Genomic DNA, 20433 nt, shown 5'->3' on the forward strand with positions numbered 1-20433 from the left:
TCAAATCAGTTAATTTAAGCTCTAAAACAAAACAAAATAAATAAAATTATATAAAAGATTCAGAAATTGGTTTTACTACTCTTAATTCTCTCATCAAAAAAAATGTGAAAGTTCTAATCAAACATGATAAAATTTAATGGACTCGGACGATCAATAAAAACATCAAGCAGAACACTAAACAATTTTGGAGATATGTTAAATTCTTGAAAGATGGTTATTATGAACAAAAATCTCTTAAAGTAAATGGTTCTGTATCTAATGAACCGGCTGTGTTAATGCATGTATTTTCTCAATTTTTTCTAGTGTTTATGTACATGCCAGTACTAAACCTAAGATGCCTGTCTCTGACCTATGCCTTGGGAATATTCCTATAACATTCATCTCTGAAAGCCTTGTAATCTGGGGAATAAAGGTCCTTAAAACTTCCAAATCAACTGGTCCAGAAGGTATACCCAATTTTATTTTCAAGGGTTGCTCTCAATTACTAGCACCACTATTAAAACAACCTATGTTTAACACTAGTTTGAAATTACAAGTGTATCCTACCAACTAGAAAACTGCCATGGTTATTCCAATTTATAAATATGGAAGCAAACTTGATGTTGCTAATTATCGACCAATATCCTCACTTAATGGTTTTTTTAAGTTGTTTTAAATAATTATATTCAAAATTATTAATTTTCTGGTATGTCTACCTCTACGAAATTAACTTTCTTTATTCGATCTTCAATATAGTAACAGCCAATGTTTGCTATTTCAATCTAGCAAAAGCTTTCGATACTGTAAACCATTCTCTACTACTTATTAAATTATAGAGCATCTGTCTATGTGATAATTATATTAATTGGTTATCCATCTATCTAGAAAATAAAAATTTTTTGTCCCAAATAATAATAATATAATTTCTCGTTATTTAATGCCAGTTCTGATGTTTCCCAGGGAGGTAAGCTATCACCCCCGCTTTTTAATATTTTCATCAACAATATAATAATGGTCCTTAATCACTCAATAGGCTCGCTACTTGCAGATAATCTAAAAATGTATAGGAAAATCACCACTTTAAATGACTGCTTGTTAATAAAAAATGGCATTAATTTTGTTAATCAGTGGTGTAAAGATAATCTGGTTAAACTTAAAAATACAAACCTTCTCCAAGAAATATCACCCTATTAAATTTGTTTACACCTTAGAAATTAACTTAATCTCTAAAACATATTTCATCAAAGATCTTAGTATTTAATTAGATTATAAATTATTCTTTCACAAACTTGTTGACCATGTGTATTCATAATCATGTAAAATTCTTGCCTTAATTAAATATATAACTTTTTTGCAAATAACTCTGATTCCATTGTCTCTCTTTACTTTGCTCTGATTAGATCAAAATTAGATTATAGCTCCATAGTCTGGAACAATATTTCATTGACTGACAGCAATAAACGAATGCATTCAAAATAAAATTATTGATTTAATCAACTTAAATATTTTTAATTTAACTTCTTTGATTTCCCTCTCAGATCAAAGAAATTACCTAGAAGCTTTATTTGAAAATAATTGCTACTGTTCAAACTAAAATGTCAGTAAATGATTGAAAATACCGGATTAATGATCCCTCAATTCAATAGCCGTCTGAAATCTACCCTATGTACATTGCTAAAAAAATGATCTTATTTACAGACTTGTCATTAACTACAATACATCCTTTTATTTAATGATATTTTATTTGTTTTATTTGTTATACAGTAGAGCACCCCTCAACCGTAATTCCCACAAACGGAACTCCCGATATCCGGAACTAATTTTCCAAAAAAAATAAAAAAATAAAACATTTCCGCACTGGAACGAGGCTTTTTTTCTTTTGCCTGACTGTACATGTCTTGTAGGCGCAAGCACGCACGTCTGTCAGACAGCTAATTATAGCCAGTCTTTCCCGCACATTGCGTAAATACACCGTTGGTTTTCGCGTCGGACGTGAATTACTATAAAGATGTTTATGCTGTAAGTAGTTTTATTGTTTCACTATGTCAAGCAAACGGAAAATTCCAGCCGGCCCGAGAGTATGTACACCGACTCCCACTACACACGCTGACACACGTGATAGCCAGTAACATTTACTTCCAACGTGTGATGCTTTCAGTTTGTAGACAATAATTTAGTGTACAAATATGTATTATGTACATATTTATACGTTAATATATGGTTAAACAGTCTACATTTACCTATATTTCTCTATCTCTGTGTTTTTAAACGAGATGCTTGAAGTGTTATTCTTGTGTATGTGAAATGTAAACTGTGCGTGGCAGTGACTATACACTCTCCAGGAAGTGTGAATCACTAGCACGTCAACACAGAAGTAACACAACACTGCAGCTGTAGTCCTATTTCCTCCCCCGAACCCTCTTCTACAGCCTCTTCGCTCACGCACGCACCCACCCAGAGATAAGAAACACGTGCCTGCCAGCTTGCTTGAATGAAGGTCATTCAACCGGCCCGGAGGTCGGCCCTACCGCAACTCCCCTTACCCGGAATTTTCCCATAACCGGAATAGACCACCCCCCAATGATTCCGGTTGAGGGGTGCTCTACTGTATATATACACATACACTTCTTTGTCATAATATTTATGCTGTTATTTATTATTAACTTTATTTTTTACATTATTGTATAATAAAATGTTTCTGTTGTAATCTAAGGCATATAATTTCTTTAATTGTGTTATTCTTGTATCTAGTTTATATTTTATATATGTATAACTGTTTTGCCAGGAACCTGTCACTGCTTCTGTGTGGCTACTTACCTCCCGTACGTAGGCGTTTTGCGGTGATGCCTACCTGCTGGGGTTCCCATCCCAGGTAGTTGCTTGGCTGCTCTCGGTAGCGACGTTGTGTGAGTATCCACACACATGCAGTGACCATTCAAATTTTGTTTTATGTTATTATGATATTTTATGTTATGTTCATACAGTTATGTATGTCATTCATTGTTTTTGGGTATGTTACAACTTAAATTAATTAATTAAAATTGTCTATTAAAAGGTCTAAAATATAATGAAACAAAATGTTATTCATGTAAATAAAAATAATTTTACAAAACCATTTATGTAGTTACTATGGGAAGTACCTAAAGTTTACAGACTAAGGAAAATATATAAATTAAAACAAAAATATTTATAAAAATATGTTTACTCATTTAAATCCTTTATAAAATATTAAGGTTATTTTTAGAATATCAGAAAAAAAATATTGGTCATATAAATTTGTTTGGTGAAAATAATGCATATTCTTACAGATTTTGCATAGTAAGTTTTTTTTGCCTTACATAAAATGTAATAACAAAAAATTGTTTTTGATAAGAATATATTTAAAAATACACCAATCCCTCACTTAGCACATCTTCAAATTGCATGAATTCATTTAGCGCTATGTTAATTTTACTGCCCCAGTCTTGAATAGCATATCTGTAAATTTCAGTTAGCATAAAATCGCCACGGGCCAAAAAAAAGTTGGCCATGATGCCACGAAGACTGCTTCAACTCAGTACACAACAGATGTACTGTGGCATACAGTTAGCCATACGAGGGGGGAAGAGATGTACGTGCAGGTCTGACTACACTATTGGCTGTTGTACAAACATCAGCTATTGCAAGTTCAGTTGCGGCTATGGAGTGTAAAGGATCAAATGTTTGTACATCCACGTGTATGCTGCCGAGCCGTACCATTGTCGCCTTGCCACAGACCCAGCCATGATGAACTTCAGTCCAACCAGTGGCAAGTAACTCGCAAGCACACAACACAAAGCAACATATGCCCATTCGTCTACCGGTAACTGTACGTGCAAAAGCACCTGCAGTTGGAATCATATTGGAATCATGGCTTCCATGTGAGAGCATAATGCATCGTTTTCAAGTATTTGAGACAAAAAAAAAGAAGTATTATGACATGCAGACTGTCATGCAGGCCACACTTATGTTGGTCGCACTTTAATTTTAAGCAAGTCAACTGTGTGCACAATCATACGAAATAAGGACTCTATCAAGCATTTATACAAATATGTTGGTATTGGTTTTTCTAGTGGGAATATATTTGACATTAGATACCAGAACAGAAATAAACAGATGATTCACATGGTAAAGGTTGTTAAATGAATGGTGCGATAAAAAAATAATCACAGGCCTGACAGGATTGGTGTGAACCAAGCTGTGATACGCAAATAAGTACTTTGATTTTTGAAAAATTAAAATGTAAATATCAGGACAGTAATATCGGTTTCACTGCCAGTAAAGGATGTTTTAAAATGTTCTTGAAAAGGTATGCCCAGGCGGGCAAGTCAACCAGCCGACTGACGATAAATAGGCCTACATAACCACCAATCTCCTGTTATGTAGTGTTGTATTTACCATACAAAGAATTCAATGGTAGGCTTATAAAGAAAAATGGTGTAACATATTTATCATTGAGTGTTATTCTACGCATTTAAATTATGTAAAGATTATTTCCCTACACATTTTGGAACACATTAAGTACATTAGCCTTGCTACTTGTGGAGATTAATGCTTTAGAGTATGCGATTTTGAATAACACTAACTTTTTAGGAATGCATTAGTCATGCTAAGTGAGGGATCTGTGTACAAATTACCTGATTTTTTTTAATGCTGGGTTCTAATAAAAAAATTTTTTTATTGTCAAGTACTGCATTGTCTAAAAATATTTTGAACTACTTATAAGACTACAAATTGTGCACATGTACACATTATTTATTACTTTACTATCACAAAACATCATTATAAATTACACTGATTATATTCCATTTTACTATGGAAAGCCTCCTTTGCTATGAATGGCTTGCTGAGGGGCCAGCCTTGGTCCTTCAATACTTACATATAAGCAGCCAGAGGTTTAACAGTCAATCTGAGATTATTATTTGCGGGGGACGAGAAGAGAAGCCAATCACAAGGGTGATAATAGTCCTCCAATCATCTGTATCCAAAAAATTACTGCGGGAAGAATTCTCATCCTTGATTTTTGCAAGAGTCTAAATAAGTTTAAAGAAATATTTACAAGCAAAACAGACAACAAAATTGTTCATTTGTGTGTCAAAGTCATGTGAGAAATAAGGTGCACTATGCTTTATGCATTCAAAATTAGCATATGGTTTATAACAAATATAACAGAGTATGCAGGACTTCAGAAATATAAAATAATGAGTTGAATATAGGTAACTTTGAAAACCATAGCAACATTATGTAATATATTCATAGTGTGTAATGGCACATAAATATTAATTAATGTATCAGTACCAACCAGGCACTGTTCTTGCCCTTTCCCTACTTATACCTCTTCTCTTATAGCCTTGCTCTGAAACCACACATATATCGTTAGCTGAGAATTTTCTATTGATAACTTTAAATTAAACTGCATAAAAAAATAGTATATTATAGATATTTACCCACAATAATCAAGACTAGAGAAAATAATAATATTCCTACAATTCTTAACAAAGACAAGAAACTAACAAATAAAACATACCCATATATTCTCCTTACCAGGATATGGATGAAGTCGAGACAACTCGGGAGTTAAACAATACTTCAGCTCATCTGGACAAGGTGATATGTCCAGCTTTAAAGTTCCTGGAATGCACTTGAGTTTCTTCATCACAGAACATGGTCTCTTCAAGTCTTGCAAAAACTTGTAAAGGTCTTCGTCACTCAAACGATCACTTTCCTGACAAAAGAACTGTGTTCAGTATTTTCTCAACCATTAACTTTACTTTTACATTACATGTTTTCTATAATCAGTAAGCCAGTATGCTATACCTTAAGACTTTTACATTACCTTATCATAAGTATAAGAAAATTTTACCTACAAACACTACAAATGGTGTACCAGCTGTCACAGGTCAAAAGTGATGAAAGAAACACTTTTAAATTGAAACTTCTTTGCTGAGGGGGCTACAATATTTTCGAGCATTACAAAAATTCCAATTGCATGAAGGGAATAGTCAGGTACGTGATGGGGGAACCAGTAGAAGAGAAGAGTGTGTCAATGGCGACGCCAGTCCAACGCATGCACTAGCGGTGGAATGGGAAGACAGCAAGGGAGGGGGGGGGATAGGTACGTAGCATAGCATGCTATATGCTCGTTGTAGCAGCCAGAAGGGGAGTAGGCAGGGGAAAGTTAGAAATGACGCAGCAGTGATGCTACGGAAATCTCATAACGCTGCTTGTGTTTGTCTACTCCTCAGTTTTCGTAACTGCTAACAATTGACAAGTATCTACAATTTATTTGTGTGGAAAACAGTTATTGATTCGTGCAATTAACTCTACAGGTATTATTAATTTTTATGTGATTGAAAATGTAAAAAAAAAAAAAGGAAGACTTAAGAGGTCAGCTTTATAAGTGTAATTTCTTCTTTTGGTATGTGAACCCAATGATTTGAAAACTCTAAAAGACTTACATACTTGCAAGATAGACTTTATAAGTGTAATTTATGTTCGGTTGGAGTAGTTTTTTTTCTTCTTTCATTTTATTCAGCTGCAATTCATGATTTAACATCATGCCTAAAAATTATGAAAAGGCAGAAGTAAAAAAGATGTATTATCAAAGGCAATGTGGGAATAAACCACTAAAAGAGGCGCCAAAAAGTGCCAGTGAACTGATGCGAGAGTATAGGGCGGGGAAAAAGGCATTGTTTTTCATTTCAGATAATACTCGCATCTTTACTATTCTCAATTATTATCTATTTTTTCAATAAAAAAATTCTACTAATTTATTTTTATCTATTCCTAAGCACTTTTGTCAAGTGTGGACTCCATGCACCTATTTTTTTCATCTGTGTGTCTGTAATATACTCTCCCAACCCCTTTAAATACTTTAACTTCTTCCCGAAACAATTTCAGTGAAACTAAATACTAAACAGCCATATCAATTTTAATCTACTTTTTATATTAACAAAGATACCACTATGGTTGAGTGGTCGAATCACTCACCTATAATTAAAGCAAAGGGTTATATACCTAGCAAAGTCCACACACAAAGTGCACTACTAAAAGTAGCACTATGTGTACCCTTATAAAATTAGATTTAGCCTTAATTTTTCCTGTGCTTCCTGATGTATTTCTTTATATTAAGTGATTATGAAACTCTTAAAAATGATAATAATAAAAACCAAAAATATCAAATAGGACAAATTTTTTTTTGTAATAATAATACTAATAATAAAACAGTATGAAGTAAAAAGTCTCTACATTAGATAGAATTTTGAAAAACTATTCAAAATGGCTATTAAAACTGCTTAGAACTAGGCCTATGTGAATATCAGTTTTTTAGTTTGAATTGAATATGAATATCAAATTATTCTTTAATACAAATATTGAATTCGAATAGTAAGAAATAGAATACGACTAAAAAAAATTTTCACATATAACAAATACGTATTGAAAGAAAAATAAATGTGTAATGTAGACGCTTCTGGGAAATTCAATAAATAATACTAAAGTGAAAGGTTGGTAAGGTTACGGCAGCTACAATTACTATATTACTATTTGTTGAAATATTCAAATTTTGAAAGGAAAAAATATAAATTATTTTTCATGGTAGTAAAATTAGGATCTGCAAAAAAAAATTTCAATAAACAGTGCAAAGCGAATATGTAAGGCAATTGCAGTATGTGTGAAGACTTCAAGAGAGAGGGTTTAAAAAGAATGTACAGTGAGCAGTTTTAATCTATAGTTCAATATGATGCAAGTCTAAAATAATTTAAAACTTGTTTATATTTTTCACTATGTGAAAACAATTCATTATTTATATTAACATATATTAACATTTATGGATTATATTTTTTGGCTTGTTTTAATTGAAGTGTAGGAACACAATAGCTGCTTAGAATATTCCTCTCTTTTTCTATCCAGTATATGTGTGCTTGGTAAAAGAAGCAAAGTTTTTTTTTTTCCCTTTGTGTGACTTTTTGTTTTTGGGCCACTCTGGGAGAAGATGATTGCCTGAGCTGTCACCAAGCTGTCACAGACCTCCCCTCCCCCTTTCCCCCCTCTTCGCTGTGTATTATATACCAGAAATATTTTGTAGTAGGGTGTTAGGCTTTAGCAGTCTTTACTGTGAGTGTGCAACCAGATGTTTATACCACGAGATCTATACAAGTGTTTTCTCTTCCCCGCCCCATTCTGGATTATAGAGCTGGTATGTCATGTTTCTACCCTCTGATCTGAGAACTGTCAACTTTAACACCGTGCAGTTTTGATTTTTAGGGACACGTATTTATCCTTATCAGTATACTGTAGTTCTAATCAAATTAAATCCGCCTTTACTATATATATTAGTCTTCTTAAAATTTACGTGGCCAGATGTAGCAAAAAAAACTCCACATAAATAACACTAAAACATTAAGAAACTCCTGTCAAAATTTTTGCCTGCCAGATCAGAAAATCTTCTGTGATCCAGAAATTTTTCCAGACTTTAGAGATCTCGCACAGCCGTATTCATAAACAAATGAATATTCGTTTTTTCTCTAAGTGTTATTATTCTAAATCTAATCGAATATGAGTAATGAACTATTCATTTTAATATTTGAAAGTTCGCACAGGCCTACTTAGAACTAAAAATTAAAGTTTTTTTTTATTTTTGTCAGTTTATTTAACTATGTTGGTTTGTTTACTTGTTTGTCTACTTGTATTTTAATTAAACTTTTCTATTAGTAAGGTCACTGGCCGCTGCATGCCAAATAACTGCAAGCTTGAATAGCACAAGAAAGAAATTTGTCACCACTGTAAACGTGTTCCGTTATGCTGGAGATAATGTGGCAGTATCTCAAACAGTGGCGTCTCGTCAGGGCAAGCAAGGCAAGCAGTGCTTGCCCAGGCAGTTTCCAGACATTGTATTTTATAATAGTATTTTACTTTGACTCATGCCGTTAGGTGTATATATTTTTTACACTATATTCTTGGGACCCAGTACTGTGCGCTGTGCGCTATAAGAAAAGAACTCGTTGACACACAAAACATGCTGTTTTAGAAATGTTGCTAGGTTTAGAAGCGCTGGTAGGACCGCTTTCAGCAGGAAGGCTGCCCCAGTAGTTTCCTTTCGGAAGGGGGGGTGGCATGGTACAAAGGTTCAGGGAGGGGATTGGCTGTAAAAACACGTGGTAGAAGCTACGAAGGTAGCGCTTTCTTGCCGAACTGAAGCGAACATGGCCGAAGCAGATGGTGGAATTCTTCCGCCAACTGCTTCGGCTATGTCCGCTACAGTTCGGCAGGGCAGGTGGCGAGGTCGCGTTTCAGTCGGCGGTCGTCTCTTGGGGCGCGCACATCTCTCTCGCGGGCTGTTGGCTGGCAGTGCGTGGGGGATTTGTGGGCGTACGGGAGGCGGCCTAGCAGTGCCAACTGCTACCGACCGCGTCCCGCGGGTGGCGGATACGGGATCCCAGCTCGAGAGTTGCAATCTCGCTGGGGTGACTGTGAATAACCAATAGCAGTCCGCGGACCAATGGCCGGCCTGTGGAGTCGTTATTACGGCTATCGGGGTGAAAGGTAGCCTGAATGCAGCTCGGCGCGTGGCAGAAAGCAGTTCCGTCGGCGAAGGCACCGCAGGGGAGCTCGATGTGCCCTAGATGCAATGAACTGAAGGCTGGAAATTGCGGAGCTGTGAACTGCCGTGCGCGCAACGGAACTGAACAGCATCGTAACTCTGAAAGAAGAGATGGCGGCGCCTATCAGTTGGGGCCCTGTTGGAGCCAGTGGTAGCCTGGGCGGCACGACCTTCAACCGTCCCGGGATTTTGGAGGACAAGAGGGTCCGACTCGCAAGATACTTAATTCGCCTGAACGACTTACCCCCACCCTGGCTTGAAAGGTTGTTGGCTGTTGACTGGAAGAAGGAAGATGAAGATGGCGCAATGTCAGGCTGCCTTTAGCCCCGTGCGCCCGCAGTTCGAGCCGGTTTACTGGCTCGTCTGCCCACTTCTGTCTTAACTGTGGCTGCCTGGGCAGCTGGGCTGGGCTGACGAGTGAAGTCGCCCGCCCCTGGGTAAAATACCTACTCTACATTACTTATATACTAAGTGGGAGTGTAGTATCATCGATATCTGGTACAAAATATATAAACAGACAACACATGGCAAAGTAAGTACTTAAAGAGAAGAACCTCTGGTTAAAAGCCCCTGGTTAAAAATAACCCAGGAGTATCAAACATTTAAATGTGGGCCGCAATGCCCAAGCACCCAACTCCAGCATGGTTGATTTTTCAGCCCCTCCAACTCTTCTTACCTGGACCCTTCTTCCCTCTTGTCCAGTAGTTACCTGCTTGCTTAATGCATGTTAATTGATCCCCGCATGAGCCGGCCCAGGGTTTTCCCTGTGTCTATGCAGGTTTTACCTGGGTCACATTAGCTAGCTTTTAAGCTAGGCGACCAATGGGGCGTCAGTCATGGCGCCAATCGCAGCCATGGCTGGCCAGTAAACCCCAATAGCACACGATGCACGCGCCCTTGTCCTGCATGGTTAAAAACCCGCATGGTAGAGTGTATAGGCTTCGGCCTGAGACACACTTAGGTCCTCCCCTAAACTGGACCCACCCCTTACACACTTAGAATAATTTAGGATAGGAAAAAAAATCGTGGCGTTTCAGGAATGATTGACGTGCCAGTTTCTTGGTATACGTACCAGTTAACAGAGTTTCTGATCACGTATGAAGATAATTTCTTTTGTGTTGGTACGAAAAATACCAAGATTTAATTTTTACTATTCTAGTACATTTTTATGAGGTTGTCTTTAAGTACTTACTTTGCCATGTGTTGTCTGTTTATATATTTTGTACCAGATATCGATGATACTACACTCCCACTTAGTATATAAGTAATGTAGAGTAGGTATTTTACTATCAGAATAATGTAAGTCAAACATTATTTTTCAAAAATAATTTATTTTAAAAAAAATTTCAATTTTTCTACCTGTGGAATAGTCAATGTTCAGTTAAGAAAACTACTTAAATAGCACCATTTTGTACCTTGAAATCCATATTTTCCCGGGGGAGGGCCCCTGGACCCCCCCCCCCACCCCAATCATGTTTTGATGTGAATGGAGTTGTTGCTTCCCCTCATGTAAACCTCACACCTCACCACTGATCTCAAAGGCTTGTTTCTACCCTCTCTCTCTGCCCTTACAACTGTGGAATTTGACAGTTAAAAGTCCTTTCCTTGAGGCCTCTCAGGCTCGCAAATATGTGGCGCATAGCATAAACACTAGACTATATATAATTACAGAACTCTACCCCTAAGAAGGTGAAACTTATTTCATTACTTAATCAATTTATATCTTACCTTTAATATTAAAATTCAGAACCTTTTTTAACATGAATTTGTATAACAGTGTTTCTAGATTATTTTGGTAGGATTATGGAGAGTCTACGTTAAAAACTATGTATTTGGGAAGAATTTTAATGGACTGCTGCATGTCGCTGTCATCTAGGACTTAACTGCACAATTTCCGTGAAATGCACAAGGTCTACAGCGGTAAAATTTTGGTATGATATTAAGCATAGCAGATTTTACCATGGTGCAAAAATTCAGCTTTGGACAAATTTTTTCAAGGTTGAAATCTTTGTTTCCTGGCCTATAACAGGCATCAACCAGCTCCCTGGTATTGCACATTGGATTGAGAAAAGTGAGCTAATTTGTGGTGGTAGTCATATCAGTTCTAAACCCATGCTGATTGGAGGATAATCTATTTTTTTATTGGAAATTAATTTGTTTGAAAATAATTTACTTCAAATGTTTTTTGCAAAACCATTTAGTAATGAGATGGATGTATAATTTAAAACATGAATTTACTTCCCTTTTTGTGGACTGGAAGAACCTTTGCTATTTGTCATTTAGAAGGAAAAACTTGTGTTTTTAAAATTGTATTAAAAATATGTTTAAGTAGAGGTATTAATAAACTAGAACATTCTTTAAAGATGTAAATTGCTATGCCATCAGGGAATGTTGACATTATAAATTTTAAAGATTTTATGGCCCAAAGGACCAGACTCTCATAAATGTAAGAAACAGGAATAGTGTTGAAATTTTCATTAAATTCTGCAAAGTGAGGTTTGTTGGTGGAAGGTACATAGAACTTGTAAAATAATTAACAAAGACATTAGATAGCAAATACAGAACACTTGAGACATCCCCATTCAAATTTAAAGACTGAAGTTCACAGTAACCATTTTTCATAATTTTTACATATCTCCAAAATGTTTTTGAATTATTCTTTACATTATTGTTCATCCTCTACGTACAATGTAAATTATCGAGCTTGATTAGATTTTTTAATAATTTTCAATCATATGAAAAATATGTATAACATTTATGTTTTTATTTCTTTTGTAGTTTTTATGAAAATATATATTTTTTTCTTTTTTTTTTTTTCATTTTAAGAGGTGAATTAACTCTCTGGAAAACCAATACGAATATTTTGAGAGCCCTTTTTTTTTTTTTTTTTTTTTTTAGATATTGCGATGAAAGAACTCATTTTGTCAAATACACAAGAAATTAGCTGTTTAACTAGAGCATTCACATGAGATATATTGTAGAATTTGAACCAGTTATGATTTTTGATAGAATTATATAGACCAATAGAATCACCATTTTTATAGTTCCTAAAGATGGAGTCTGTAGTACTATTTGTAGACTTAACACTGATGAAGATTTTGATTGTCAGAGCAGGAAGGATTAGATCTTCATTGACAAGTATTTCAGTTGCTTTCAGCACTTCACATTGAGGTAGATTTTAAAAACAGAGGTTCAATAGGTTTTTGGAAGACTGGGTTCTATTATACTGTAACAATCCTATGTTATAAATATAATCATGAAAATAATGGGCCTTGGCATTGAAAGTATGATCATTGAAAGAATGATCATTGAACCAATTGATACCAGGTACATTAAAGTCACCTAGTATCATCAGATTATCGTAATAGTTGTCAAGTTTTTCTCCTAGGGCTTCAAAATGCATTGCATAGGTATTAGTAGTTGAGTTGTTTTTTGGGGACATAGATATTGCCTAGAGTTATTAAATTGTTCCGAGCAGTTTTAATTTTGTTTCACACAACTTCTATTCCAAGGTTATCATAGTTCTGAATAGACTTTACTGATGAGAATTTGTGCTTATTGACTGCAATCAATACACCACCACCTCTTTCCATCGTAGTGAGTATCAAATTCCTGTATTTTTTAAATATATAATAAGTATCCATAAAATAGTAAGAGTTTATACTACAATCATTGAATGGTTTCTGTAATACAAATTATGTCATATTGGGAATTTATAAAATTCTGTGGATTTGGTTCTAAATACTCTAACATTATGGTAGCCATCTGGCTAGTATTACTGGCTTTTCATGGACATCTTTTGATATGTTTAGAATGGCAATTTGATCTTGATGCAATTTCCCGTAGAATGAGCTAATTAGACAGCTGTTGGGCCAAAAAACAATATTGTTTATTCTACTGAAATCCTCTTCCAGAACTGGTATATGGAACAACGCATGTGTATTACGCTTGGTGCGAAAGATTAAGTTCGTTAGTGATGTAACCGACAACTTCTTGCTCTTGATCTGATGGCTTGAAACTAGTAACAAAGAGAGCTTTTTCTTCTTTTATATGTTGGTTTGGCAATGGTTCTCAGCGTATAAATATTTCTCATACCTACTTTCATGGGAGTTTTCTTAAGTTCATAGTGGTTGTTTTTGGCTTTGAGTTTCCATTGGTCGTAGACTTGTGCGAGTGTTGCACCAAGATGAAACCTTCTTCGTTGACGCGCTGTTTATTCTTACCACTGATGATGTCACACATTTTCTCTATGTTGAAAGTGAGTCACTGGTCAGGCCACTGATACCGGCGACAACTGTAGACAGTACACAATCAGATTTTTTGTTTTGCTTGATTATTTGGCATTATGATGTACTAGACCCATTTTTGATTTGAAGAATTTTCTTGATATTGGTTATTTCATGCTTAATTTCTAGTTTCTGATCTTGCATTAATAAGCAGTAACACAAGAACTAAATTCTTACATTTGAGATCATAGACTTTTGTGCTAAGTGATTTTACAGTTTTAATTAGTTCATCAAATTTAAATTATCCATGGTAACGTGATCTTGACTTACCGATTATTTTGATCCTGTCTTTTTGGAAGGTGATTTAAAGACATTCATGGAGTCTTCTTGTATGATGTATAAAGTTATTTCATTATTCTAGGGCAACAAAAACTACATAAATTCAGGTTGATCAGCGATAGAAGTATCAACAACTGACTCGGGTACACTATCAGTGACGTTTATTAATTTTACAAACATAAATAATGGTAAGCATGCACACACATGTCCACCGGCTACGAGTTACAAGGTCAAGTTAAATAGAAAACATGTTTTGAAGTCAAATTGCTTATATCATATGGCAGCCAACTAAAAAAAATTTTTTTTTGAATTATTGTAAAAAAGGGTTTTACAGTATCCTTGTTATTGCCTGCTCCAAAGCCTCAAAAGGTACGACAGTTCCATGCCTCTTAATAATCTAAGAAAACCAGGGCCAACGATATCCAGTTTACAAACAATGAAAATAGTGTTGTAAGATAATGTTTAATTTCTTAGATTAAGATGCATCTTAACCAAATAAATAAATTTTACTCTGGCAATATCCAGCTGTGTCATGACTAACCTGTTTGAAGAAGCTTGAAACAGTTAAAGTGACAGGGCGAAAAGTATCCAAGCTCAAACTACAGTCTTCTGGAGACCAGCTCCGTCGTTTCTCTGAATTTGTGCGCCTTTCAAGAGAACCTCGCCGTGTCAGAGAACCCATATCACTGGCACGTTTCCTGAACTGGTCAAAGCTGCTGCCACTAGACTTTCTGTCTGCAAAACATAAAAAAATAAATCTTTTTTTGTACTTTCATTTTAACATCTATTGTCAAAAAAGAAAGAAACACATCACACCTTGAAACAAATACAAATGCAATGACATCAGGTTTTATAAAATTATATAAAAGTATGCCTCTACTTATACAATGGTTTTATTTTCTTTAGCATGTTGCATAATTTTAATTTTAACAGAAAATATATGACCATATCTTTCAGCATTTGGACTTAAACCGAGAAAATTGTATACAGATAGTTTATTTTAATCACGAGGTTGCACAAAAATAATGTTTGCAGGACTCTTGATGAACAATTAGAATTTTTACTAATGTAATATAATTTGTTTGATATGTTAACATGTTCTGAGAAGTACAATGATAACAAACTACACAAATACATTTTATGAGGTGGTTTTTCACTGTTTACAAATAAAAATATGTAGTTATTTATAGTGAAGTGTCAGTTCTGTTTTTTTTTCCGTTCTCGGTTCTGTTCCGGTTCTTAAAAATCAGTTCCTGGTTCTCAGTTCTCAGTTTTAGGTTAGCTTCCACACTATTTCAAGTCACACCAAATATACAGTAGACCCTAATAAATGGTGTTTATTTGACATGACTTATCAGCACCCTACTTTACCATAATTAGAACACAAACAAGTCACCTAGCTCCTAGGTAGCACAGTTGCTTCATGTGTTACTAGATGTTGGAGCAGCACTGCACCGACATCCTGTGGCGCAGCAATATCTAGTAATAAATACAGTAAAATCTTGTTTATCCAGCCCTCGTTGATGTGGAACTCCGGATAATATTTGTAGACATTTTATTTAATGTTCACGTAAAAAAATTTTAAATGTGTTAGCAAAAAAGTAACTATAATTATGCCAAATATTCACTTTTTAGTTTGATTCAATGTACAGTTCCTGTATAGATGGTAGGATTATGGTAATAAAATGCTTTTTGTTCAGTTTAAGACAGCGCACAACCTAACAAACAGCATTTGTGCCGCCAACTAGTGGTTTTGGCGCAATTTCAAATTTGAATTTTTTTTTTCAACTTAAATAATGTTTCCAAGTATTCCTCCACTGCATGACCTTAAACTTGTTCCTCCTCCTATACACTCCAATCCATCCTTTGTCAGATTCGTCTCCCCTAATTTTCCCAGCAGCTACTTTTCAATGAGCTAGCAGGACGATCCCATTAATCCCGCCTTGGCGCACGGACGTCTCCTGTAATTCGTCCCCAATTCGTGACGAGAACTGCTAAGGACTGCAAACTCTCAAGACTGGGCAGTTCCAAGAGCTCGCCTGACGCCGGCACTCCTTAGCATGATCGCGAATCATCTTCGCCAAAGTATAGTCACGCCTACGGGTCTTGTAGACCGACTTTCCCACTGGCACCGTAGTTTTAACCCCTCCCCCTCTCCAGGTTTTTCTGGGAACGTAGCCCCGGGTCATTGACCGGCCGGTAACCCCGGCCAGGCGCCACCTCTCCCCAAGGCCACGACTGAAGTACATGAAGTATATACTTATGCCATCTAGCGGCAGTTTTGCAAATCTCTTCCCCTGAGAGTTTGAATGCCCGCGGAACGCCTGCCCTCTGGCGCCTCCCGCAGGAACCAGTTCAAGTAGTCACCCTTCAAGCCGCCAGAGCACGGGCTTAGTCCATCCCATAAGCCTCAATGCTACTATCAGCTGACCCGCGCAAGTTGATCTCTACTCAGTTCAGCCACACCTCGGTAGGTCGCGCTGACATCGGGCAGTACCAACAACTTCGAGGTATCGAAGTCTGCCTTTCCTCGACAAGCACCTCGGTAATGTTCGGAACCTTTCAGTTCGAGAGCAGAAGCCACCCCCTTTCTTCCGTTAACGACGCTTTTAATTACGAGTCTCAGCATCTCTAACTTATTGTACTGCGCGCCGCGATTCAGGACTGACTGCATAGAACGAACGTCATCGGGATGCCTCGCCGTTTCTCTGAAGATGTGATCAGATTAGCCAAGGGATGTTTCCCAACATAGTAGTGTTTAGGCGTTAGTCAGTCCACGTAAATATAGCTGAAGTAGTAATGTAGAAGTCATTGTAGATGATTTTTTTTGTTTTGAGAATCATAGATCATCCACGTCGCGCTTCGCCTGGTCAATCATCAGGCAGACCGTGGAAGACATCACCCTGTTTTGTGAGTTTTTAGCACCACCCTTCCCCCACCAGTCATCGTACCTAGGGTCATTTTTTGCCTACTTCACCTACTGTCTGTGATTCAGTCCTAAACATATGTGTGCTGGTCGTCAGTTCATTTAAATTCAAAACAATTATTTCTGTATGAGGTTCGGTTCGGCTCGGCTCGGTTCAAAATTTTTTTGCTATGGTTCGATTCGGTTAGGTTCGGTTCGGTTCGGTTCGAAACCAGAGAACTGAGGTTCGCCCAGCTCTAGAAAATTGTATACCTAAACTATATTATGAAGGTAACGGAAATAGCACAAACATAAGATAAACTACGCTGCATTTTGTCAGTTAGCATAACTACTTGATCATTTCCAACCTTCAATAATATAACATTTCAGAAAAAAATGTAACTTTTTTTAAATGGTGTCTGTTATACAAACGTATTTTATTGAAAACATAGGAAGGATTAATTTAACAGAGAATTAGACAGATGCAAACTTACGTGTGTGGTTTTTGAGGTTATTTGTCTCTATTTTATATCAGGTGTATACACTATGCACTTATTTTATAATTTTATAAATACACATGTGATTTTTTTTAATACATAGGCCTATGTAATTTATTAAAATAAAGGTGTGATTTTTTTTTTAAAAAAAACATGTGGTGAAGTTTAGTGTAGGACTGGATTCGAGATTCGATGACAAACACTGAGGATTCGAACAAGGATTCGGATTCGACCAAAATGTGGATTCGTCCCATTCCTAGTAATATTATATATTAATACATGATATGGTGTATGAATTATAAGTATAAGTACAGACCCAGAAATTTCATGAGTACTAAGTCTTATAAAATTTTGGATAACAGACACCAAAAATTCTTGGGTAAAACTGAAAAAAATATTCTAGTAAAAAATAAATGTCATTATTACAAAATACATACATAAAAAACCAAGTGAAATGTTAATTTATATGAATATAACATAATAATTTATGTAAAACAATTAATCCCATTTATATTATACTTACAGCAAAATATTTTCAAAGAAGTTAATTTTAATTGGTACTTATTGAATTAAAGCGAGTAGATATTTATATCAATGAAATAATGAATTTGTCTTTCAAAACCCAACCCCTCAGAATACTATAATTATTATTGTCATTGGGTCGTTTGGCTTAAAAATCTGTGGCTGGGAAAAATGTAGTTTACTGGGGTGGAAGTGCTGAGGCTGGTGTTACCAGGCATGTCAGAAGGGAATAACAAGGGAAAAACATCCTATTGTAGAAGGGGGTAGAAGTGTTTAAAAAACGGCCAGCCAGTATTGAAAGAATGAGAGAGATGGTGTGAATTACCAGTCTTATGACCTTAAAGGGTTTTTGAGCATAGGTGAGTGGACGGAACAAAGTAAGTTTTTGTTATTAGTGCTCAATCACCACGGGGCCTCCAAGATATTTGGTTATCTTTCCTTTCTTGCTTGAAGGCAGCTTCTGTACACCAGTGACGGGAGTTCATTTTGATACGCTTTAAAAATGTTTCGTTACTTATATAACAGGTGTTAATAAAAATATTTTTTTTCTTAAAGTTAAAAAAAAAGTGCACAAGTGAGATATATAATTTTTCAAACGCTAGTTCTGCCACCCACTGTCAATGCAGTGCTACAGTAATAATCTGCAGTAACATACCATAATTTTGAATTATATATAGTGTACCATAATATCTGACAGTGTACCATATCTATGGTTTAGCATACCATTGTTTTAGTGCATTTGTGCCTATTTATTTTATGATTAAAGAAAAAATCAAGTAACTAAAAATTTGAGGATACTCATGAATAGATACAAAATTCTGTAAAAAAAAAAAAAAACATTTACAAATAAATTCAAGAGTGATTTCCAAATCAAAAACACTTTAAAACATACTTAACTTTCATTAAACGATATTTCCTACTATTTAATAGTTTGTTATTTTTTTCGCAACTTCATGAGTTGCGATTTTTCTGGGTCTCTAGTTATAAGTGATGTAAAGCTGCAAATGATGTATGTAATACCTACAGTTAACTAGTATTAGACAAATTTAAATCATGGTAGTTTATTTTTTTGATAATTTTTAAAAGTATATTGCCATCTAGGTGGGCTGGCTAGCGCAAGGCGATGAAGGAAGGGAAGGGTAATTGCCCTTTGTCATTGTCGCCTGCAATATTCAAAGAATTACAAGCCATTCACTTGTCACATGGGGCTTGAAGAAAAGTTAAAAGACATGTGAGTGTGGGCCACCGGCAATATACCACATGGCATATTTATCGGAAGTCTATTGTATTTTCACTGGAAAAAGGTTTAGTTGTTATACTTTCCGTGGTACCAGTACCGGGATTATATTTAGTTCTCTGTGCCAGTTAATTGGCTGAGAACCGGCGGAACCGAGAACTGAGTACAGGGACCGACCAATCACTACTTATTTATTTATGAAACAGTTTTATTGTAACAGCTGAGATCATTCTTGTTAAAATGATACTCTAGAAAAGCAAATACGAATAAAGATCACAGTATAAAAAATTAAAACAGGATCATAATTCAGCAGAACATATATTTCAAGCACCCCAAGGTCGAAAATTTAAAAAAAAACAATGTTTGGTGATTACATAATCAGGCAGACATGTTCAGGTTAAAATAATACTTAAGTAATGTGGATAGAGATAAGGATGAACATCTTAGTCAGCAAAACTTAGACAGTAGCAATGTGCCTTTAGATCTATTTAAAATTAAATTAACTTAAATCTCTTAAAATAACAGAACCTATCCATGATCTTACAGCCTTAAGAGCAGCTTGTGGTGTACCTACGCCAAGGAGATATTACAATTAAAAATTTTAATGTAATTTAATTGATCCAGTACATAAAAATTCACAACAGAACAATGTATTTCATTTAGCAATAAAACAACCAGAAATTCTTGCCACATCATTTAAAAATTGTTTTTTCTGGATAGAACCCAATTTTTTTCTACCTATTATTTATAGACCCAAGAAGACAATGTTGGACCACTGGCACTTGGCTATGAAGATTATGTTTTTTCATATAGTGGAATGATGCATAAATAAATGTACCTAATTCCATTTTTAAATACCTAAACTGTTGGAACCAGTTATTTCCTTGTCACTTGCAGAATCACGTTCCATGCTGTTAACGCCATTGATGATGTTCACAACGTAGATGGCTGTCCAAGCAAAAGGCATCCTGTACTTCCCCAACCTCTCAGTTGCGGCAACCACATTTGCTTTCACCTTCTCCCTATTCTGAAAACATAACAAATCACCTGTTGTTTAAACATGTTTAAAGAATTATTTTCACAACTTACTAAGCTACACCATAAACAGT

General features: G+C 35.6%; 1 protein-coding gene across 1 annotated transcript in view; it reads right to left on the bottom strand.

Moving 5' to 3' along the window:
- LOC134529460 (dedicator of cytokinesis protein 7) overlaps nt 1-20433 on the bottom strand; it is a 262141-nt gene that overhangs the window by 174748 nt on the left and 66960 nt on the right. Inside the window, exons 8-10 of the mRNA XM_063363592.1 lie at nt 20183-20351; nt 14705-14898; nt 5542-5722 (exon numbers count right to left, since the gene is read on the bottom strand). Of these exons, the coding sequence (XP_063219662.1) occupies nt 5542-5722; nt 14705-14898; nt 20183-20351 (544 nt within the window). The remainder of the gene's footprint in view (nt 1-5541; nt 5723-14704; nt 14899-20182; nt 20352-20433) is intronic.

The sequence above is a fragment of the Bacillus rossius genome, chromosome 2 (genome assembly GCF_032445375.1).
Source record: "Bacillus rossius redtenbacheri isolate Brsri chromosome 2, Brsri_v3, whole genome shotgun sequence".
Taxonomy (NCBI): Eukaryota; Metazoa; Arthropoda; class Insecta; order Phasmatodea; family Bacillidae; genus Bacillus; species Bacillus rossius.